At 60.9% G+C, this 22,472-nt stretch overlaps 3 protein-coding genes across 4 annotated transcripts in view; 1 reads left to right on the plus strand and 2 right to left on the minus strand.

Annotated features, from left to right (window-relative positions):
• Positions 1-2,674, minus strand: part of GRIN2D (glutamate ionotropic receptor NMDA type subunit 2D) — a 39,636-nt gene extending 36,962 nt beyond the window's left edge. Inside the window, exons 1-2 of the mRNA XM_078439603.2 lie at positions 2,542-2,674; positions 1,366-1,657 (exon numbers count right to left, since the gene is read on the minus strand). The gene's annotated coding sequence lies outside the window, so the exon portion shown is untranslated. The remainder of the gene's footprint in view (positions 1-1,365; positions 1,658-2,541) is intronic.
• A 1,677-nt stretch (positions 2,675-4,351) lies between these two features.
• On the plus strand, positions 4,352-11,607 carry KDELR1 (KDEL endoplasmic reticulum protein retention receptor 1). Its single transcript, XM_060651628.3, has 5 exons — positions 4,352-4,670; positions 5,391-5,491; positions 5,791-5,949; positions 9,494-9,746; positions 10,833-11,607. The coding sequence occupies exons 1-5, from the start codon at positions 4,580-4,582 to the stop codon at positions 10,865-10,867; spliced, it is 639 nt and encodes a 212-aa protein (XP_060507611.1). The 5' UTR covers positions 4,352-4,579; the 3' UTR covers positions 10,868-11,607.
• Positions 11,608-14,338: 2,731 nt separating this feature from the next.
• SYNGR4 (synaptogyrin 4) lies at positions 14,339-22,366 on the minus strand. Of its 2 annotated transcripts, none has more exons than XM_060651622.2 (5): positions 22,232-22,366; positions 21,074-21,273; positions 16,308-16,545; positions 14,955-15,094; positions 14,339-14,631 (listed from the first exon to the last, which is right to left on the minus strand). In XM_060651622.2, exons 2-5 carry the CDS (start codon positions 21,164-21,166, stop codon positions 14,398-14,400), a joined length of 705 nt encoding a protein of 234 aa, XP_060507605.2. In that variant the 5' UTR covers positions 21,167-21,273; positions 22,232-22,366; the 3' UTR covers positions 14,339-14,397. The 2 variants fall into 2 exon arrangements, with proteins under 2 accessions (XP_060507605.2, XP_060507606.2); XM_060651623.2 differs by lacking the exon at positions 22,232-22,366 and adding an exon at positions 22,119-22,225.
• Between the last annotated feature and the right edge of the window lie 106 nt (positions 22,367-22,472).

Consider the following 22,472-nt stretch of genomic DNA (forward strand, 5'->3'; position numbering starts at 1 on the left):
CCTAGGGGACCTCAGGGTCCTGCTCCCTGCGGAGGTCCAGGAGGACGGCTCCAGCCCCACCCTTCAGGAAGCTGGATGACCAGTCCGCCATCGGGGAGGGCAGGCGCCCACACCTCCAGGGTCTGAGACGTGGCACCCCCAGCAGCTGGGGGGCCTCTGGAGGCCCTGTCCAGGACCTGTGCCTGCAGGGATCACATTGCCCAGGCCCCCAAGGTCCACCTCCTGAGGCTCAGTCCCCAGGTCCATTCCCATGGGGCCAAAGAGCCAGACCCCTCCCCCCGACCTTGCCCTGTCAGAGACTCAGGAGACTGAGCCCCCAGCCCCCTCTTCCCTCAGACACAGAAGCTCTAACTTCTCCCGTAGAGACTCAAGACTCTTGGCTCTGGAGCCCAGGTGCTCAGTTCTGCCCTCTGCCAGGACCCAGGAGTCCTGGCCCCCCCCTGCCCCCCAGACTGGGTGCCCAGCCTCCTCTATGTCCAGAAACCAGGAGTCCAGGCCCCTGGCCCTCTTCTCCCTTAAGGACCCGCTTTTTGTCTCAAGCCCCGTCAGTCCCAACATCCTGGGAGCTCCCCCCACCCAACCCCAGCCAGCTCCAGCTTCCTGTCCCCCCACTCAGGTCCTCAGGCTGTCCCCCAGCTGAGGAAGAGGAGGGTGCCAGAGATTCCTGGGGTGTCCCTGTCTCCATCCCTCCCCCCCCCCAATCCATCACAGGAGAGAGGAGAGGCCACTTGGATCAACAGCCCGCCCCCCCCACCTCGCGTCGTGCTGCAGACGGCATCCCGTTCCCCCCCCCCCACCTCCAACACCGTTCTTCCCCACCCTAATCCTGGTGCCCAGAACAAGCTGGAAGGGTATTCCAGAACCTTGAGGAAGGGGTGGCAGCCTGGGGCTCGGGGGGCTCGGGGCCTGGATGCCCTCAAGGTCCTTGGCGGGGGTATTAATAGCAGACTCATAGCTCTGAGAAGGGAGGGGAAGAGCGAGAGGAGAGAGGGAGAGGGACGGCCGGCGAGGAGGGGGGGAGATCAATGCGGGCAGGGGGATACAGAGGGAAGAGGGATGGAGAGATGGGAGGCAGAGGGATACGGGGCGTCAGGTATGCGGGGCTGGGGAGAGGGTGCAAAGTGTCCGAGAAATGGGGGGTTAGGAGGTCTGAGGTGTAGGCACCCAGGAGAAAGGGGCTCAGAGAGGGGGCGGAGGAGAGATCCCAGGAGACAAGGGAGCTGGAGAGGGAGGGGCAAAGACCTCTGCTCACCATTCAGTCCCCCTCCTTCCCTGAGGCCCCTGGCCAACTTTCCCGGTCCTAGCTCTGGGGGTCCACGTTCCCACCCCCACCCCCCACCCCTGCATCCCCTACCCCGGCCTTACCTTTTCATGACCCTGTTCTGTGGGGGGGTATTGCGGGGGGCAGGACCAGAACCCAGAGTCCAGCGACCCGAAGATTCCCCGGAGGGCTCAGGGAGCCGCTGGGGGCCCAGGCCCTGGGGCGGCGGCGGCGGCGGCGGCGGCGGTGGCGGTGGCGGTGGCGGCGGTGGGGACCTCCTGCCTGTCCCTGGCTCTGGCTGGCTCTCTCTCCTCGTCTTCGGGCCCGTCCTGCCCTGTCTGTCCCCCAAGGTTGCGGCCACCCCAACTAGGCGAGGGCGCCGCTACACATGTTGCGCTGGAAGTTGGGCCCCGGACATTGCGGAGGCTGTCGGGGTGTCCTCTCGCCGCCCCGACCCCGTGGGGATCCCCCCTCCGCCCACCTGGGGTGCCCCCCCCTGCCGCTTCAGCCCCGGCTCCTCCCTCCTTCCATGTGTCCGGTCCCGCCTCTCCCTAGCTCATTCGCACCCCCGCCCTTTGTGCCCTCAGCGCCCCCCCCCCCACCCCCCAGCGTCTGTGTCTGTCAGTCTGTCTGTCTGGGTCACCTCTGAAGCCGGTGGCTGGGGTGTGTGTGTGTGTGTGTGTGTGTGTGTGTGTGTGTGTGTGGCGGGAGGCTGCCTGTCTGGGGAGCCGCTTGTCCCTTCCTCGCTTGGCCACCTCCAGACCCCCCCCCCCCCAGCACCCCCACACTCAAATCCAGGCAGAAACACACACACACACACACACACACACACACACACACGCACGACCTCACTTCCCTGGGATTCCCCCCTCAACACCCCCGGAGCTTGAGGAGGGAGACACACACACACACACACACACACACACGCGCGCGCGCGCGCGCGCGCACGCGGGGGTCCACTGGGGGCCGGGCTGCCACTGCCGTCCGGGGCTGTTCGGACAGACAGGAGGACACAGGCAGCTGGGGACGCCAGACGCCCGGCCGGACGCAGGCAGGAGGCTCAGAGTCCAGGTACACACCATCCATCCGGGGTTGGGGGGGGGGGTCTGGGGGGAGGCAACTGGGGGGCCCGCGACACCCAGGCAGGAGGCTCAGAGTGGGTACAGACAGACAGACCCCTCCCTCCCTCCCTCCCTCCCTCCCTCGGCCGCCGCAGCCCTTACAGACACACCCCCCCTTCGCCAGCCCGGCCCCAGACACCCTGACACACAGATCCTCACCGGGCAGATGGCAGGCGCAGGAGAGACCCCTGGGGGCCGGGCGGACCCACCCAGGCCGACACCCCCCAGCTGGGCACCGGTGGCGGAGGGCGGCTGCGGGCGGAGGGTGGCGGCAGCAGCCGCCTCTTGGAGGAGCCGGAGCGGGAGGGACTCACACGCTCGCTCTGTTCTCGCACACACACACTCACTCGGGATGCGATTAACATTCAGTCCCCGTCTGCCCCTGCCGGGAGACCCACAGCCCCCCCTCTTGGCCTCCCTGGGGACCCCTCCTCCTGCCAAGGCCCGGGGGGCGGGGGGGGGGGCAGGGGGGGGCGGGGAGGGGACCTCCCCCCCACCAGCCCCCCAGCTCCGGGGCCTCTGCCTTCCTCCTGGGACGAGAGGATGAGGGGTCGCAAATAAAAAGGGAGGAAGTGTGTGTTGGGGGCAGGGACCCAGAACCCAGAACCCAGCGTTGACACAACTGCTTGGGACCTGGACTCCAGGGCCTGGGGGCTGCCGCCCTCTGCCCCCTCCCCACTCTGAGCCTTGAGAAGGCCCTTCCCAGGTCCCTGTAGGACCCATCTTTTGGCTTCTATTGCCCCAGAAGGCCAGGCTTGCAAACTGGGTCTCCCTCAGGAAGCTAGGAGGCCAGGCTCCCAGCCCCCTCCTCTCTCGGATCCAGAAATTCAAGTCCCCGGACCCCTCTTCCCTCAGACCCTAAAGTCCAGCCCCCCCTGCCCCCCCCTCCCCCGTCCCTTCTCCCTCAGGTCCAGGCCTCTGGGCCCCTCCTCCAGGCCCAGTCCCTATTAGGCACTCAGACAACCCGACCCCCCCCAGCTCAGACCATCCTCAGGGGCCCCCCGAGTCCAGGACTCATGGATGTCACCCTCAGGCACCCAATCCATCCAGGCCTCCGAGGAAACCAATACCCCTCCTTTTATTGAGGCACCCTTGCCTCTGTCACCCGTGGGTACTCAAACATCCAGGACGAAAGCATTGTCTGCTTTCCTCCTAGACACGGCCTGACCCCCGGGAGGGTCCGCCAGGCCAGCTGCCCAGCTCCTGTCCCTCATGCTAGAGAGGCTGGGGCCAGCGTGCCCTAAAGCGCTGGGGGGGGGGGGGGGGGGGAGTGTAGTGCAGGACACCTGGGCCCCTGCGGGCAGACCCCGGAGGGTTTGTGTGCGAGTAGACGCCAGTGAGGGGGCAAGGCTGTGGGCTCCAAGCCGGGGTGAGGGCTCACATCCCTGAAAAAGAAGAGTCTGGGGACCTGAACGTGTGGGTCCCAGAGGGAGGAAGGGACTGTGCATCTCGGTTCCCGGCCAGGGTGCTTGAGACACAAGTCTGTGGAGGTGGGACCCTAAGTCTCAAAGAAGCAGGGGCCGAAATCTTGGGTCTGAGGGAGGAAGGCGGCTGAGGTTCCAGATCCCTGGGTCCTGGGGGATGGAGGTGCTGGGGTCCAGACTCCTGGGTCTGAGGGAGGGGCTGGGGGTTTGCTCTCTTGTCTTTTAGGTGGGTTGGAGCCGGAGGCCCCTGAAAAGGCCAGCGTCCGGGTCCTTGTCTAGGATGTTTAGAGCTCCCAGACGGCCCTCCCGAATCGCTGACAATGGCAAGGGCTGGGAGGCCCGGCTGCCACCCTTGCAGAGGCACAGACCGCCTGGAGGAGCCGGTGCCGGATTTGGGGGCTTCAGATCCCAGGGACCCCGCAAATTCCTAGCAGGCAGCCTTGGGGGGGTGCCTTTAGCGCCCATTCCGCCAGCCGGGAGGTACGGGGTAGGGGGCGCCCGAGAGCCGGAACTCCGCCTTCGGGGGCGGAGCCTCCCTCCGGACTCCTCCCCCTCCCGCCCTCCTCCCTCTGCCCAGCTCCTGCTCGGCCTCCAGCTCCGGCCGCGGCTCCCCCTCCCAGAACCCCCTCCCCGGAGCGGAGCCCACCGGAGGGCCTCTCTTCCGTCTCCCCCCCACCCCCGGCCCAGCCACCCGGCCAGAACAACAGCCCCGGGGGGCAGACCCCCCGCCAGCCTGCCTCCCTCCTGCCCAGCCCTGCCAGACCCCCCAAAGCATGAATCTCTTCCGATTCCTGGGAGACCTCTCCCACCTCCTAGCCATCGTTTTGCTACTGCTCAAAATCTGGAAGTCTCGCTCTTGTGCCGGTGAGACGCCCACCGGGGCGGGAGAAGGGGGGAGAGTGCGGGGGACATCCCTGGACTTGGGGAAGGGCTTTGGAGGCACTGGGGGGCCGGGTCTCTCTCTCTCTCCCCCGCCCTCCCCCCCCCCCCCGCTCCCCACAACGGCTTGCTGGGGATCCCCCTTCCAGGTCCGGGGTCACCGGCGGGTCAGCTCCCTTCCCCAGACTAGGGGTGTATACGGTGTGGTGGGGGTGGCTCCAGGCACCCCAGTCAGCCTCCCCTGGCCCTTCTCCGCTGGCCCCGGGGGGGTTCGGGGCTGGGAACGGGGAGCCGTGGCAGGCAGGGAGGTGGCTGGGAGTTGGTGACGTGGACCGTGGCGTCCAGGAAGGGAGCGGGAGAGCGGCGGCCGGTTCCCGGGGGGGCTGAGGTCAAGTGGGGGCGCTTCCGAGCCCCGACCTGGGGTCCGGACTGTGGGAGGACCCTGAGGGGGCCGGGAGTGGCCATGAGGCCTAGCCTGGGACAGAGCCTCGGGCTGGAGTAGCTCCGGGGCCGGGCTGCCCCCTGGCTGTGGGCCGTGGGAAAGGGCCCTGCTCCATCGGGGAGGGCTGGGGAGGCCTCCAGGGACGGCTGCCCTCCAGAGCCGGCTCTGGGCTTGTCCCAGGCCCGCCGGGCCTCGGTTTATTCCCCCTGGGAGCCCGCCTCCAGCCCCCCCCCCCCCCCCCCCACTCTCTCTCTGGATCGCAGGGATTTCAGGGAAAAGCCAGGTCCTGTTTGCAGTGGTGTTCACGGCCCGCTACCTGGACCTCTTCACCAACTACATCTCCCTGTACAACACGTGCATGAAGGTAAAGACTCCCCCCCCCCCCCCCCCCCCACCTGCTGGCCCCTCCTGAGCAGGGAGTCTGGTCCGGGTCCTAGGGAGGAGGGAGTGTGGATCCCAGACTTCTCCGTCCAGGGGAGGCAGGTTCCAGACTCCTGCCTGGGTCCGAGGGAGAAGGGGGCCGGAAGTGAGGACTCCTGGGCCTGAGGGAGGAAGGGGCTGGGGTTCCAAACTCCTAGGTTCGGGTCTGTGGGAGACTCAGGCCCCTTGCTTGGAGCTGAAGCGCCCTCGTCCTCACCCTCCCCGCCCCCCCCCCCTTGACAGGTGGTCTACATTGCCTGTTCCTTCACCACAGTCTGGATGATTTACAGCAAGTTCAAGGCCACGTACGACGGCAACCACGACACATTCAGGGTGGAGTTCCTCGTTGTTCCCACGGCCATCCTGGCGTTCCTGGTCAACCATGACTTTACGCCTCTGGAGGTAGGCTACCTGGCAGGGTCCCTGGAGTGGGGGGTGGCCGGACAGCTGTTGACAGTGGACCCTCTCGGAGGTTGGCTCAGACTTCCTTATTTTAGGACATACAGGTTCAGCACGCGGGTTCAGGAGTCAGATGATGTTAAGGCAGAAATAACAGTAGCACTTGGTGCCCTTCGTGCGCGTGAACTCATTGCTTGGTACAGCGGACCCATTTTACGGATGAGGAAAATGACGCTTAGGGGGGTCTAAGTGACTTGTCCAAGGTCGTCGGCTGAATGGACAGCTCAGGAATCGGGAACAGGGGCTCTGGAGCCAGGCTACTTGGGTTTGAATCCCAGATCTGCTACTTTCTGTTAGCGGGACCACGGGCATGTGACTTGACTTCTCCGTGCCTCAGTTTCCCTACCTGTAAAGTCGAGGTCAGGTCGCTGTGAGGATTTTACGGATTACGTAGCATGGTCTCGTGGTGAAACGCGTAGACTCCGGAAGCAGAGAGTGGGGATTCAAAGCCAGCTTCTACCGCGTGGCAGCTGTGGGACTTTGGGCAAGTCTGTAATGTTTCTGTGCCTCAGTCTCCTTGTCTGGAAAACGGGATGGTCAATTCCTACTTCATAGGGTTCTTTTGAAAAAACTTTTTTAATGTTTATTTATTTTTGAGAGAGAGAGAGAGAGACAGAGAGACAGAGACAGAGTGCAAGCAGGGAAGGGGCAGAGAGAGAGGGAGACCCAGAATCCGAAGCAGGCTCCGGGCTCCGAGCCGTCAGCACAGAGCCCGACACGGGGCTCGAACCCATGAACCGCGAGAACGTGACCTGAGCCGAAGTCGGACGCTCAACCGACTGAGCCACCCAGGCGCCCTCAAGATATCTTTCTAAAAGCACTGTGCAGGCCAGACAAATATGACGGAGCATGACTTGGGCCCACAGGTCCCAGGAATGTCCGAGGGAGGCTGCACTGTGCCGTAGCGGGAACCCTGGGACTGGCTGTAGGCCGCGGTCTTTGCGAACGTCCCATGCTTACCACGTTTCTGGAGCACTTACCCATGTTATAGATGAGGAGACTGAGGCCGGGGGAAGGCACTGGGGCTTGCTCTAGGTGGAGGAGGCCGGACCAGAACCCAGGACCCCTGACTCCCACTTTTGCAGTTACCTCATTCAGAGGGGGGCAGGTCACTTGTGCAAGGTATTGGCGCCCACTGGGTGCCTGGCTCTGTGCTGGCTATTCTGAATCCCTCGTCGTCCTGTCTGACCCCTCGGCCACCCGGGGCGCAGACCTCCTCATCCCCATTTCTTGGAGCGCTAAGGTGAGTCTCAGAGGGGAGAGCTCGTAGGATTGGGTCCCGGGCCCACCTGCTTTCAAAGCCCATGCTGTTAGTTGGTGCGTGCTAGTAAGAAACTTCTTTTTGAATCCTCGAAGGAAACTATTCTTTAAGAATTCGGACGTCACGTTCTCACGGTTCGTGGGTTCGAGCCCCGCGTCGGGCTCTGTGCTGACAGCTCGGAGCCTGGAGCCCGCTTCGGATTCTGGGTCTCCCTCTCTCTTTCTCTACCCCTCCCCTGCTCGTGCTCTCTCTCTCTCTCTCTCAAAAATAAACATTAAAAAAGAAAATCAGACATCACGAATAGATCAAATAAACACGAGGAAAACGTGACCTTCCGTCTCCTCTCACCTTATAATTCTCTTCCCCAAGGGTGACCCCAGGGATGACGGCTGGGTGTGTATCAGTTTAATGGGTACGTTTTTTTGCGAGCCTCAGTCAACCTGAGTTGCTAAGAGCCATGCTCGAGGACTCTGAGTGATTACTGGAGCCCTAGCACCAGTGTAGGAATCCCTTTCTACCTACATTGGAGCTGTGCATCCTTGGGCCTCAGTCTTCTTATCTGTATAGTGGGGGTAATAATAGGATTTACTTCACAGGATTGAGACATAAGCCGGTTAATACCCATAAGGCGGTAGGGCAGTGCCTGGGATGTGGGAGGTACTAGGTAAGCATGAGTTGTTATGAATATGGCCTGAGGTCCCCACTTTTCTGTCCCCGACCAAAACGACTGAGGGGGAGCCACACCTGCCATCTGGCCCGGTCCTCTCACGGGAGGTTTCGGTGGGTGTAGGGACCAAGAGTCCCCCCAGGTGGGACTTTCAGATTGCCGAGGACTGAAAAGGGGCTGGCAGATGTCTGTTGCCTCTCCGTCCCCCTCCGACGCTGCCCTGTCCGGCTCACCGGTGATGCTTGTGACCGCTTCCTAAATGGGGGCCCGTGACGGACAAGCGAACGGGAGGCTTGTTCTCATTCACACATTCAGTCGTTCACCGAGTACGTGGCTGGCACTGTGGCCGCGGGGTGAGCTAGACGGAGGATCCCGGGCCTCACGGAGGCCGCTTTGTTCTGGTGAGAGCTGCCAGGGAGGAGCAGAGGGGGTGATGTGACCGTCCTGGGGGTAGGACCGGTCAGGGGAGGCCCCTGTCAGAGGTGATTGACGAGTGAGGCTGGGAGGTAGGGGAGGCAGATTGCGACAATCCGCAGGGAAGAGCTGGGGGAACAGCAGGTGCAAAGGCCCTGGGGCAGGATGGAGCTTGGGGGACCAGAGCGAAGGCCTGGGTGGCCGCACCCTGGAGAGCGAGGGAGGAAGTAGGAGATGAAGCTGAATTGGGTCCTGAGGGCCACGTTAGGACTTTGGATCTTATTCTGGCTGTGATCAGCAGCGGTGACTGGAGGATTTTAAGCCAGGGAGTGACAGGCTGTGATTTGTGTCTCTGAAGATTGCACGTTGAATGTCGTCCCGACAAGGGCACGGAAGTCATCCCCATTTTATTTTATGTATGTATTTGGTTTTTTCTTTGTTTAAAAAAAAGTTTTCTTATTTTTATTAAAAAAATTTTTAAATGGATTTGAGAGAGAGAGAGAGCGAGCGAGCGAGCACGGGGGAGGGGCAGAGAGAGAGGGAGACACAGAATGTGAAGCAGGCTCCAGGCTCCGAGCTGTCAGCACAGAGCCCCGCGTGGTGGGGCTCGCTCGTGAACCAAGAGATGTGACCTGAGCCGAAGTCACATGCCTCACCCACTGCGCCCCCCAGGCGCCCCAATTCCCATTTTAGAAATAAGGAAGGAGAGGCTCAGAGAATCTGGGTCTCCTGCCCAGGGTCTCATAGAACGCAAGTCTCAGAGCCAAGATTCCGACCTGGTCTGCCTTTTGAAGGGGCAGGTGCTCGTGAGCCCTGCCTCCGGACCCTGGGTTCGAATCCCGGCCGCGCCGCTTACTGGCCCCGTGGTGTGGGGCAGATCTCTGGGCCTCGGTTCCTTCGTCTGGAGAATGGGGATGCCAGGGACAGCGTCTCACGGGGTGGTCGTGAGGATTAGAAGGGAGGAGAGATGCGCCACGGGCAGGGCAGCGTCTGGCACACGGTGACTGCCCAGCGAGCGGTCCCGTGTCGCCGCGCCCGTGCCCGCGCCGCCAGATTCCAGCCTCCGCCTTCTCTCCCGCCCCGTCCCCTCCCGCCTCACCCTGCTCTCCGCCCCTGCTTCTCCGTCCCCCCCCCCCCCCCCGCAGATCCTCTGGACCTTCTCCATCTACCTGGAGTCGGTGGCCATCCTGCCGCAGCTGTTCATGGTGAGCAAGACGGGGGAGGCGGAGACCATCACGAGCCACTACCTGTTCGCCCTGGGTGTCTACCGGACCCTCTATCTCTTCAACTGGATCTGGCGCTACCATTTTGAGGGCTTCTTCGACCTCATTGCCATCGTGGCGGGCCTGGTCCAGACGGTCCTCTACTGCGATTTCTTCTACCTCTACATCACCAAAGGTAGCCGGCTGCAGGGGACCCCGCTCCTGCCCCCGCCCCGGGGCCCAGGCTCCGTCTCCGCGGCCCCGTCTCCCTCTAGGGTGGGAAGGTTCCGTCTCCCAGGGTCTTGGGTTCCCGGCTCCCGGCCCTGCTGGGAATTCAGACCTCCAGCCACCCTCCCCCGCCGTGCGGCGGTCGCCTTGGCTCCTGCGTCCCGAGGAGAGACCAGCAAGGCATCAGGGGGCTGCCTTCTGGCAGAGCGGCTTCCTCCCTTGACCTCACGAAGGGCGGGCATCCCTCACCCCGGCCCCTGGGCATTTTGGGGAGGAAGAGACAGGACAAAGAGGGCAGCACTGGCCTCCGACTCTTCCTCTCTCGGAACCTGTCCTGAGGGTCCAGATCCCGGAAGGAAAAAAAAAAAAAATCAGTTCCTATCTCCCCAACCCCAGCAGCGCTCCGAGAAGGGAGGGTCTCCTCCCTGTTGCTTGATCTGCGTCCTCACCCTTAGGGACTCAGGCCCACAAAGATTCATTCATTCATTCAACCAACCCACCACCCACCCACCCGACCAACCAACAACTGTGTTGGCCCTTCCTGGGGCCCCGGCCACGGCCAGGCTCTGGGGGTGCAGCGGAAGGAGAAAAGGTGGCCCTTCCCCTTCCCTGGGTTCCGACTGGGGGTGATGGTGCGCGAACAAGGAGAGAGAGATGGTTGCAAACAGGGAGAAATGCCGAGAGAGAAGGAAACCAGGGATATGTGTCAGTGAAGAACGGGGGGCTGCTTTACACGGGGAGGTGGTCAGAGGAGACGACGGTGAAAGCAGGGACCCGAGAAATGAGGAGTCGGTCAGTGCGAAGGAAAGCGGGGAGGTGGTGGAGGGCGGAGGTGTGGAGGCAGCTGGCCTCCGGGTTAAGGCTGGGAGGGTGTGGGGGGGCACCTGGCCAGCCCTGCCAGACTCTTGGACCCCATCCTTCCGCGATCTGAGGCCTCGACCCGAGAGTCCTTCGAGGACCCTCGAGGACCCCCCGCCAGCCCAGCGTCCCATCCGCAGGGCCACTTGGTAATGCTCCCCCCTCCCCCCCCCGCCCCTGCTCTGTCTCCTCGCAGTCCTGAAGGGGAAGAAGCTGAGTTTGCCGGCGTAGCCCTGGTCCTGGCCATCCCTCTCCTCGGCAGCCCGCGAGAGGCAGAGGAAGGCAGCGAGAAGACAAGCGCCTTCCCGTCCAGGGGTGACTTTTTAAAGAACCAACCTCTCCGCACTCCCCAGCCTCCCTCCTGCCAGGTTTCAGGGGGGCGGTGGAGGACCCGAGTCTTGGGGAACTCAGGACCTGGGCTGTTTGTAGTTTTTTGCCTTTTAGAGAAGAAAACAAAACAAAAAAAATCTTTCCACGATTTAGTTTTCGATTCAGATGACTCCTTTTTCTCTTCTACTCTCTGGCCCCCTGATTTTTATAAACTGTTTCCGAGTGTCCTGTGGGGCAGGGCAGGGTCCGAGATCTTTTCCCTCCTGCAAGCCCCCCGGCTCCCTTCCAGATCCTACCCTGCCAGCCCCGCCAGTTGCCAAACACTAAATCTGCAGACACCCACCCTTCTGGCCTCCCCCCGCTGGCCATGAACACGGCGCCCCCCAGAAGTTCTGGAATGGGGAGAGGGAGGAGGGGAGGGACGGTCTCCCTGATTTTTCAATACAATTTTTTTTCCCAGAGTTTGGGTTTTTTGGTGTTGTCCTCATTTTTTTGACAATTGAGGGGGGCGAGGGGCTGGGCGTGGCAAGGGGGCTGGCCCAAGGGTCAGTGTGGCTCGGCCGCCATGTTTTTGTACAGAATTGACGGTTGATTCTTTGTTCTCTTGAAATAAACCGAGGAAAATGATGCCTCTTTCGCTACTCCTTGCCATCTCTCTGGTGTTTGTGGGGTCCCTCCCAGCCCCTGTCTCTGCTTCTGCTTTATGCCGTTGACGGTCTGGAGGTGACCGAGGCCTGGGAGGGGCAGAAAGGTGAGACACCGGGTTCCCCGAGACTCTGAGCCGTGTCCTCACTCCTCATGGCTGTGCTGAGGAAGAGGTTTCGGAAGAAAAAAAAAACAAATCTTGAAGATTCTCTTTACCTTGGCACAGAACCTCCTTGGAGCCTTTCCCGAATCTCAGGGTTACAGAGGGCCTTCGAGAGCGTGTGTTTTAGAGGTCACCAATAGGCAGCCCCTGTCCTACCCCTATTAGGCATTTTGTTGAGCTGCTCTATCTTTCTAGAAAGAGAAAGAAAGAAAGAAAGAAAGAAAGAAAGAAAGAAAGAAAGAAAAAGAGAAAAGAAAAAAGAAAAGAAGAGAAAAGAAAAAAGAAAGGGAGAGAGAGAGGCTGGCTCTGTTGCCAGCCTTTCAAAATCAGATTTCCACATCGAAATCTGGATTTCTGGCTCCTCTTGAAAAAAAATCTGTCACTCCGACAATGCTGGGTCCTCGCTTCCGGGTGGCAACAGATGGCTGGAGCTGAATGGATGGGCTGTGGGCCTTCCACTGCCATCCCTGGGACTTGGCTGAGGGGTCGCCACCATTTATTATCCAGCCCCACGCTGTCCGGCTTTTTTTTTTTTTTTTTTTTTTTTTTTTTTTTTTTTTGTCGGTTGGTTTGGTTTGCTCGTGTGGAGTTAAAAGAAAAGGAAAAGATTTTCGACGTCTCCCTGCAGATCGGCTCACCCCTGGCCCGTGTCCTTCACGCGCGTTCCCTGCCCGGACCCCAGGAGCCTTCGGGGGTTTGCCTCCTGATTCAGTCAGACCCCCTCGATGCCTGCCGAGACCTTCCTGAGGCGTGTTGGGTTCTGCAGGCTGGCTCTGGAAGCTTCAGCGGGGCGGGGAGGTGGCGTTTCCCAAGCGTCAGCACCGGGCAGCGCGCGTTCCACGGTTGGGTCCGTGGGACACTCCGGGGCAGCCCTGAAGGGGGCGGGGCACTTCGTGGGGGAGGAAACCAAGGCTTCCGGGGCAGGTGGCGAAGGTGGGGTTTGTAGCGGGGCTCCCCGACGCCAGAGCCTGTGTGTTTGGCCACTGCTGTGCGGTTTTTCAACCGTTGTTGCTTCTTCTAGACCGGCGGGACCGGTCCCTCTGTTGAGAGGAATTGTGCCCAGAAGCCTGATATGGAAAATGCTTGGGTTGACTCAGGGCTGGCGGGTGGCACATCTCCGCATGTGGTCTGAAAACCATCAATCTAAATCTGGTCCGAGTCTTTAGTTTTCCAGCCAAGACAGTTCGGCCCTGAGCAATTAAGTGCCACATCCCAGCTTGTCCAGCGGGCGACAGAGTGGGGACTGGCGCTCAGAATCCCCGTTCGAACATCAGAACACTGCCCACTCTGCTGCCCTGCTGCCTTTTCCCCAGATGCCCACAGGGACCACGTCCTACTTATTTTTGTAGCTTCAGGACTGAGCATGGGGCCTGCCACAGAGAAACCTCAAAAAAAAAAAAAAAAAAAAAAAAAGGGACCATAGAACCCACGTGTGATTCCCCCCCACGACTGGTGTCCCTTTGTCCGGTTTGTAAATGAATGCTCTGCAGGCCACAGTGGCCCTTGTGTGGGTGTGTTTTGTTTCGCCTGCATAACATTAACTTTTTTTTTTTTTTTTTTTTTTGCTATTCGCTGGGAACTAACTCCACACAAAAAGAAACGGATTTCTGATTGTTCTAGAAAAACCAGAAGGTTCTGGAGCTTTGCTGTCTGATACGGTAGCCATTCGCTCTGTGCAACCATTAGGACTTGAGATCTGGTGGGTCCGGACCAAGACGTGCCCTCCGCCGATCTCGGCAACTTCGTACGGAAGAATGTAAGAGGCCTCGTGTTTATACCAGTGACGTGTTGAAATGAAATAAGTGATATTTTGCATATACTGGGTTAAATAAGATACATGAAAATTAAGTTCACTGCTTTCAGCCGGCTTTTCTGAATTTTAAACTAGACAGTTTAAAATTCTGCCCCGGCTTGCATTACATTTTAATTGGACACCCCAGGCCCGCGGTGCCGAAGGGTGGGTGCTGAGTGGAGGCCGCGGCTCCAAGGCACGGCCCCTGTCCCCATCAGTCCCTTACTGGGGGCTTCGCCCACAGGGGCCACCTGCTCGGCCTGCGACCAAATTCCAGTCGCCTCCTGTGTTCTAGAATAAAATCACTTCCTCTTCCCCAAGACGGGCTTGCAAATGTTTGCAGACAAGGATCGCCCTCGGTCCCACTCACGGACTCACCGTCCCCTGTTCCTTGGTTTTGAGTTGGGACCCTTGTCACTGGGGTAAGTAGAAGGGTCGATTCCAGTGTTGGCCCTGGTTTTTCTTAGTGGTCTCTCCATGGGCAGAAGCGTTTCCCGTCTCTGAATGTGAGCTTGCTCGACTATGCATCGGGGCGCCTCGTGCCTCCTTCCTATGGCCATCGTGAGCACTGAAGGGCCCCGAAGGAGTGTCCCCTTCCTGCCACCACCTCTGTAATCTGCTGCCGTCACGGTGGTACCCAGATGGAGAGTCTGGGAGGTAGTATGGAAACGTGGCTTGCCGCAGAGACCCCTGAGGTGACCTGGGAGGATTTCTCCCCGCCCCTGGCCACTCAAAAGACCAGAGAGGAACAGACATGAGAAGGACGGAGGGCTGTTTTCAGAAACCCTTCTGGAGGGAGGGTTACCTCTTTACTGATGCGGAGGGGGATGTTCAGTTGTCGGGCATCATAGCGAGGCGGGGGGCCTTCGGTGTGGCCAGGTAGGGGGAGAGGGCAGAGCTGGCGTAATTCAGGCTGTTGGGGCCAGCGGGGGGTGTGTTAACAGGGCTGGCAGCAGAGGGCGGGGAGAGGGTGGTTAGCGCCACACCACCCTCATCCAGGGAGCGCTTGTAAGGGACTGGAGCGTCGTTCCGGAGGTCCTGGAGGGCCAGGTAGGCCTGGAATGCCTGTGGGCAGAGAAGGGCACACCGGAGGCTGGCTCGGGTCGGGCAGGGAAGCGGGGGGACCGGGGCCGGGGACTGGCCTCGGGAGGGAGACATGGGGCACGGCTGCGCCCACCGCTCACGTGGACAAGGGCACCCAGCGCGACGCCCGACGCCGGGCTGCACCCGCTCGGGGTGGGGGGCGCCTTCTTTCCAGTTTTCCCAGTCACAGAAGGGGCTAGCAGAGGCCCTGGGAGGCGCCCTGCGCCACTCCCAGGGGAGCTGAGGTGGGGGGGGGGTGTTCTAGCCCCCCGGCCCCGCCCTGAGGAGGGCCCCCCCCAACTCACCCAGACGAGGACGGAGAAGAAAGTGAAGGTGATGGCGGCCTTGGCGCTGCTGCTTCCCAGGAGGAGCTCTTCGGGGGGTGAGTGCTGCCACTGGTTGGCCAGGAAGCAGAAACCCACGAACCAGATGCCTGTCCACAGGACTGGGGGGGCCGCAAGAGAGAAGAGGGGTGGAGGGCCGGGGGGGGTTGGCCCAGGAAGGGCGGCCGGGTGCGGGAAGCGTGGGGCGCCGCCGGGCAGTCCTCTCCGGGAGCCACCGCGGGCCACACATGGCAGGTTGCGTGTCAATCACTTAAAACAGGATTTAAACATGCCGCCCCTCTGTTGCACCGGCCACACCTCGAGTGCTCAGTGGCCGCGTGTGGCCGGTGACTCCCGTAGCCGGGAATGCAGGTGCGAACATTCCCAGCCTCACAGAAAGTTCTCTCTGATGGCCCTGGACTCAGTGACCTTTGGGGGTCCTCCCAGCCCTGAGATGCTGGAACCCAGCCGGTGCGGAGGAGGAGGAGGAGGAGGAGGAGGAGGAAGGGAGGAGGGAGAGGGAGGGGAAAGGAGGGGGAAGGAGACAGTTGAGATCAGACTGGGGGTGGAAAGCCCAGGGCCTGAGGTAAAGGAACTCATTATTTAGCGCCTACTGTGTGCCAGTCTCTATCTAGAGCACTCGGCCAGTGGTTAGGATGTGAGACTTCGCTCCGAAGCCTGGAATTGCCACTTAGCAGCCGTGTGCCCAATTACATAATCTCCTTGAGCCTCAGTTTCCTCCTCCGCCCAATGGGGACATGACTTCCCACCTCAGGTGGTTCTGAGGGACAAATGAGACGAGGCACGTGGAGCCCTTGGCTCTGTGCCTGACACGTGGGAAGTGCCCAGAAAAGGTCAACGTTACTAGAGGCCTCCTTCCTCTCCTGCAGCCTCAGAAAAGCGCTGCCTTGTGGGGGTTTTCATCCCAGCTTCTGCTGAAGCCCGGAGAGGGGAAGAGAGCCGCTCGAGCCCACGGGGCGACGAGGCGCCCGAGTGGAGATTTCAGACTCCAGTTTGCCTGGCTCCGGGCTGGAACCCCACCTCCCGCCACCGGGTGGCTTTTCAAGAAATGTTCTGTGAAGAGGGGAGGTGAATGCGAGGAAAAAGCAGGGCAGAAGGGAGGCTGCTAGAATTAGCCTGGGGGTCAGAAGAGGTGACCCTCACGCCGAGTCTAAAGGATGAGTAATAATTCCCCGGAGGGGGGAACCAGCGGGCGCAGAAGAGCTTCTGGAAGGGAGGGGCGAGGCTTCAGGTCACGTGTGGGGGACGGTGGCGAAGGGAGGCGTCCTGGGGGGCCGAGGGGGCGGCTCTGGGCGGGCCGGCGCAGGGGCTCACCAGCCAGGGTGAAGTCCAGGAGCTGGAAGGCCGTCTTGAAGCGGCTGCTGCCGATGCGGCTCTCCTGGGTGTCCAGGGCGAGGAAGGCCAGGCAGGTGAGAAAGGCCAGGAGGCCGGCCCCCACGGCGAAGCCGCAGGCCGTGCTGTTGCTGTTCAGGACGCAGTGGAGCCTCGAAGACTCCGTGTTGTTCTGGTGGCCGTCGGTCAGCAGGGAGGAGAAGACGACGAGGGAGAACACCTATGGGGACGGGGTGGGGGTGGGTTCCCAGCCGCCTGAGCGGAGCTCAGAGTCCACCCGATCTGCGTCTCCGCCCAGGTCCCCGTCCGGACCCTGGGCCCCGCTCCTTCTCCCCCTGTCACGTCCACGGGCCCCCCCCCCCCCCCCCTGAGCCTGTCCCTCCTGCTGCTCGTCTTGTCCACCCTGGCGTGGGCGTCGTCCTCTCCCCCTGGGCCCTCCCGCGCGGCCTCCTCCTTGGCCTCCCTGCCTCCAGTCTCGGCCCCCGAGCCCACCCTCCACCCCAAGGCCCCAGAGAGGTCCTTCCACGCCCTCCTGCGTGGTCTGTATCGTCCTCGCTCTTCCGGTGTCACCTCTCCCCACTCGGCCCTGCCTTGCCCACGCTCCCCTCCTGCCACCCCAGACAGGTCCCTGTTACCAGACCCAGGTGCAGATACAAAATGCCCAGTGTGGTGCCGGGGACACCACGTGAGGAACTCCATCAGCATTTGCCATCACGATCGTTCTCTCTGCCTCCACCCCTCCCCTCTGCCTGCTCTTCCCCTTCCCTCCCCGCTCGCTTAGTTCCTGTTAATTTTTTTAAATTAAAAAAGTTTTTTTTAATGTTTATTTATTTTTGAGAGAGAGAGCATGAGTGGGGGAGGGAGGGGCAGAGAGAGAGGGAGACACAGAATCCCAAGCAGGCTCCAGGCTCCGAGCTGTCAGCGCAGAGCCCGATGCGGGGCTCGAACTCCCGAACTGCGAGATCGTGACCTGAGCGGAAGCCGGTCGCTCAACCGACTGAGCCACCCAGGCTCCCCATGAAGTCAGATGTTTAACCGACTGAGCCACCCAGGCACTCCTCCTATTAAATTTTTAAAAATAAATTTGTGAAATAGTCCAAACACACAAAAAAGTACAGAGCAAAACGTGACAAACCTTCAGTACCTGACAAACATTACCATTTTTCTCCTACCCACCCCCCCCCGCCCCCGCCCCCCGCCCCCCCGTTTTTTTATTTGCTTCAGGAGTTTCTTAAAAGGAAAACAGAACCTCACAGATACAGCAGCCCCCTGCCTGTGCGTGCTGCGGACAGCAGGCTGTACATAGTACGACAGTGTTTATTTATTAAATGCCACTGAAGTTCCCCACCAGCGAGCCAGTGAGCGAGCGAGCGTGGGAGCCAGAGTCAGCCTTACAGCCACGCTAGCATGTGGGTACCACCAACACCCCCATTGCTTTCAATCATGGAACCCGGGCCCAGAGAGGCTGAGGAGTTGCCCAAAGCCAATCAGCTGGTAAGTGGCAGTGGCCATGGACGTTGCCTGGCTCCTGAACCTGCTTTAAGGCCCTGCTATACCGCCTCACGCTGAACCAGACGCCTCCGGGGCAAGGTTCCCATCAGTACAGCTGGGTGGAAATTTGCCCGATGGCGATTGGCCCCAGACAGATATGGAAGGAATGGGTGTGTGTATGGGGCAGGGGGGAGTTGTTCCGGGGAGGCTTTCTGGATGACGTGGCAGGTCTGCGGAGTGTTGCGGGGTGAGGAAGGCTGAGGAATGAGGACGTTGTCTGGAGGGCAATAGGGAGCCACAGCAGAGCTGCGAGCAGGGGAGGAGAGGGGCAGATCTGGGGCCTGTGTGCAGACAGACTGGGGAGGGTGAGACTGGAGGTCGGGAGGCTAGAGAGGAGGCTGCGGCCTGGGGTCTGGGAGAGAGTCAAGGTTTGAGCACCTACGTCGTGGGGTTGGATTTAGGAAGAAATAAAGGCAGGTGTGGATTGCGTGTTAAAGAATGAGAAGTTTTTCAGGCAGACGGGGAGGAAGGGCATTCCAGGGGGGCAGGCTGTGTGTGCAAAAGCCAGATGCTGCAGAATAGGGCTCTTTCAGGGGCTGGAGAGAAACCTCATCGGAGGGATCCAGTATGAGAGGAGCCTGGAAAAGTGGGCAGGAGCCAGACCCTCAGAGGCTTTGAACACCACAGAGGGGCCTGTACTTGGGAGCCATGGAGAGTGAAATTTCTTACTTGGATTTAACTTCATGCAGGGAAGTGTTCTGAGCAGAGGGTGGCCAGGGTTAGACGTGGCCCTGGAGTCTGAGAAAATCTCCAGGGTCACGATGGATTGGAGGGGGTGAGACCGAGCGGCCGAAAGACCAGAGAAGAGATTGGTGGGAAGAGGCCTGGGCAGAAATGCTGGGGCCTGAGCTGAGGTCAGAGCTCTGGGGAACCCAGTGACAGTCAGGATGTAAATTTGGACTTGGTGACTGACTGGACGTGGTGGTGTTGGGGACGGAGCAGGGGTGGGGGGAGGAGGCGAGGGGAAGGAATTCACTAGAATTTGGACTCCTCCCAGATAGAAGGGTGTGAGAGCCTTCTCTCTATGCCCAGCGCCAGCTTGGACCTCAGCCAATGCGTGCTGGAAGTCACTTTGGACACTGCTTTTCTCCTCCATTGGAGTCTCTATCCTCGGTCGAGCGTCCGACTTTGTCTCAGGTCATCATCTCACGGTTCGTGAGTTTGAGTCCCGCGTCGGGCTCTGTGCTGTTGGTGTGGAACCCGCTGCGGACCCTCTGTCCCCCCTTCTCTCTGCACCTCCCCCCGTGCTCTCCCTCTCTCTCTCTCTCAAAAATAAATAAGCATTAAAAAATATCACGATCACAATCACAGCCAGTGCTGCTTTCGCTCGGCCCTATAGCATCACCCAAGGCTGTCCACATCTGTTCTCTGTTTCGGGGCCAGGAGTCCACAGAAGGGGGGCATCTCGCCCTGCCGCTTGGGGACAGAGCCAGGTCCAGGATTGGAAGGACGATCGATCACTTGAGCCTGTGTCCATTTTACCTGCGCTCCCTCCCTCGCGCCAGCCCCACGTGGCAGACGTTACTGATTCATTTCTGTTTCACAGGTGATAAATCGAAGCCATTACGGTGCGGTGGAAAGAGCCAGACGCGTCTGACTTTGCCAGCTGTGTGGCCTTGGGCAAATCACGCACCCCTTGGAGCCTCAGTTTCCCAGTCTGTCTCAGTGCTGTGAAGAGGGGGTGGGGGCCTAGGCCTGATGGTAGTTCTCATGACCGGAGAGGCGAAGTGTCCTCTCAAGGTCAGTCAGCGAAGGAGGGGGGACTGGAATCCAACCCTCCTGACTTCCGGGCCCGTGGGCTGTTGGCCCAGTGACCCTGGAAACCTTGGGCTGTGGCGCACCCCCAGGGCACTGGAGACTCAGGGAGGGGGGCCCAGCTGGGCAGAAGGGACCCCGGCCCCCTGAAGCCAGAGTCCAACCTCCTTCCACACCCTCCTTGGCCCGTCCCCAGGGAAGGAGCAAAGATTCATCAGTTAAGGCACCAGCTGGCAGGCGGCAGTGAGGACAAGGGCACCAGCTGCCCAGAGACTCCCTACTGGGGAGCCAGGCCAGGGGGGAAGGAGGAGAGGGCGGGCGGGAGGGAGGCGGCGGGCAAAGTCCGTGACCAAAACGTCTGGCGCGGTTGGCGGCCCTTCCCTCCCCTTTCCCCGCACCAGTCCGCGCCAGCTGGGCCTCCTTCTCCCTTGCCACCCACTTTTCCTTCCGGAGCTGTGGAGGCGCGAGAATCCTTTTGACTCGCCCGCCAGCTGGGTGACATCCTTGGGCAACCCCCCCCACCCCCCACCGTGAGCCTCAGTTTTCCCTTGGGTCAAACAAGGGTAGTAACACCAGTGTCCCAGTAGTAACTCCTCGTGGTGACAAGAGCTCACGCCAGTGAGGGACTCAGACGGGGAATTCGTAATTCCCCTGGGGAAGAACGGCAATGTCCACAAGTCCCTGTCGATCACCTCCTCGGGCCTCAGTTTCCAGCTCCGTCAAAGGACAGCAGAGGAGGCCCAGAGAGGCCCAGTGATTGGCTCAAGGTCACACAGCCAAGTCTGGGCCGAATGAAGATTTGAGTGCAGGTGCCTTGACTCTGGGAACGTGGTAAGGATCAAAAAACGCCTGTAAAGCCCTTGCTTGGTACACAGCCTAGCACACAGTGACCACCCCAATGCCTGTCACAGACCCCCACTTTGAATCCCGGCCCTGCCTCTCACTGTGTGCCCTTGGCCAACACTGTCCAATGGAACTTTCCGCCATGACGGAAATGCTCTAAGATCTGCATCATCCACTCCGACAGCCACGTGTGGCTGGTGGCCATCTGAAAAGTGGCCGCTGTGACTGAGGAACGGAATCTTTTCTTCTAATGAGTTTAAATTGCGAGAGCCACACGTGGCTTGTGGCTACGCCATTGGGACAGTGCAGCCTTGGAACCGTGACTTAACTTCCTCTGATGCTGTTTTCTGAGCTCATCCATGGGGCTCATAGCACGACTTGGACTTGGGACGAGTTGTTTCCTCCTGTGAGAGTTAGTAAGTGGTCCCAGTAGCACAGGGGCTATAGCTAGGTGCTCAGTAAAAGGTGACTTCGGTTATTAGCTGCCCTGTTGTCCCCATCTGACCGCTTCCATCCCCCCACCCTTTCCACCCTGTGTCTGCGGGGCGAGAACTATTTCCTGTCGCCCATGGGGCAGTCGGGCCACAGGAGGGCCTCACCCCTGCAAAGATCCGGGTGATCGTCTTTGGCCTCTTCAGAAACTGCACGGCTTCACTGTCAGCCAGGTCCTGGAGGCTTTCAGGGATGTGCATGGCGGGTGCTCTGCTCCTGGGGCCCCGGGAGGCGGGAGCAGGGATGCTGGGTGCTGCTTGCTGGGCGCCGCCGTCCAGAGGCTCCAGGCCCACCCTGGGCTCGGCTCCTGCAAGACGAGACGGATGGTGGGAGGTTAGGGGCGCAGGCGTGGGGTGAAGGAGCTGCCAGGAGTCCCAGGAATAGGGGCACGGGGTAAAGGGTGCTGGGGTGGGGGTGGGTCCCAAGACTGGGGTCATGTGGGGTGATGGGTCTACCAGGGTTCTGAGGATTGGGGGCATGGGGCGAAGGGGCTGGTAGGGGTCCCAGAAGTTAGGGGTGCAGGGTGAGAGGGTGGCTGAGGGGCCCATGAATTGGGTGCAGGGTAGGGGAGCTCCTGAGAAATCCGGAGATGGGGGTACAGTGTGAAGGGGTTGCTGGGGGTCCCAGGGGTCAGGAATGCAATCCTAGGAGGCTGTAGGGTGAGGGGGGCTGCCTGGGCCCCCGAGGTGGAGGTGCAGGGTGAGGGGATCCCAGCACAGGGAGGAGGCGTGGGGAGAGGGCTGGGATACCCGGGTCACCTCCCTGACCCAGAAGCCAAAGGGCTCATTCTAAGGACTGTGTTCTCTAAGGAGACGCGAGTAGGACTTTCCAGGGACCAGGGGGTGCCAGACTGTAGATCGGCGTCCCCTGGGGGAGGTCTGAACCACAGGAATCCCTGCCACGTTTTGGGGTGACAGCACCCATAATGGAGGACCCAGGCATCTCAGGGTGGATTTCAGGCTGTCCTCGTGGCTTGGGGTTATTTTCGTAGGACGAGGGCCTCCCTTTCGAATTCAACTCCATTTTCCCGAAAGTGCTTTTTCCTCAAGCTGGGGGGGGGGGGGGGTCTGGACCTCACAGGTCTGGGGAACATGGGCTCCGAACTGAGCTGTCCCGTCAGAATTGGAGGCCACGCCCCAGGCACCAGGCTACCTTTTTAGAACTGGAGTCTTCCCTTTAAGGACCTGGAATGGGGGTGGTGGGGCTTGGGGGTGATGCTGCCTGAGAAAGGGCCACCCCTACTCCGGAGGCCCGGTCTGCGTCACCTGGAGGCGGGCGCTTCCTTCGCCCACCCTTCGCTCCCGGTCTCCGGCGCCACCTCCGCCTTCTTTTGGTTCCGCTTTTTCCCGCCTTTTCGCTCCTCCACAGCTGATTGGCTGCGGCCAAGTCCCGCCCCCCGCCCTTTCCCCGCCTACTCGGGAGCGGACACGAGCGGGGGCGTGGCCTCGGCGGACGTTGGGCCGCCCGCCGTTAGCTGGCGGCGCGCGGAAGCCCTGCCCCGACCCA

This window comes from Panthera onca, chromosome E2 (assembly GCF_046562875.1).
Source record: "Panthera onca isolate mPanOnc1 chromosome E2, mPanOnc1 haplotype 2, whole genome shotgun sequence".
NCBI lineage: Eukaryota > Metazoa > Chordata > Mammalia > Carnivora > Felidae > Panthera > Panthera onca.

Bases quoted from the DNA above. Each gene is read 5' to 3' on its own strand.
- KDELR1 (XM_060651628.3), top strand. From the start codon at position 4,580: ATGAATCTCTTCCGATTCCTGGGAGACCTCTCCCACCTCCTAGCCATC. The intron at 4,671-5,390 runs GTGAGACGCCCA...TCTGGATCGCAG, and splicing joins GAAGTCTCGCTCTTGTGCCG to GGATTTCAGGGAAAAGCCAG. The intron at 9,747-10,832 runs GTAGCCGGCTGC...GTCTCCTCGCAG, and splicing joins CTACCTCTACATCACCAAAG to TCCTGAAGGGGAAGAAGCTG.
- SYNGR4 (XM_060651622.2), bottom strand. From the start codon at position 21,166: ATGCACATCCCTGAAAGCCTCCAGGACCTGGCTGACAGTGAAGCCGTG. The intron at 16,546-21,073 runs GTGAGGCCCTCC...CCGTCCCCATAG, and splicing joins TCACCCGGATCTTTGCAGGG to GTGTTCTCCCTCGTCGTCTT. The intron at 15,095-16,307 runs GTGAGCCCCTGC...CGGCCCCCCCAG, and splicing joins CCTGGACTTCACCCTGGCTG to TCCTGTGGACAGGCATCTGG.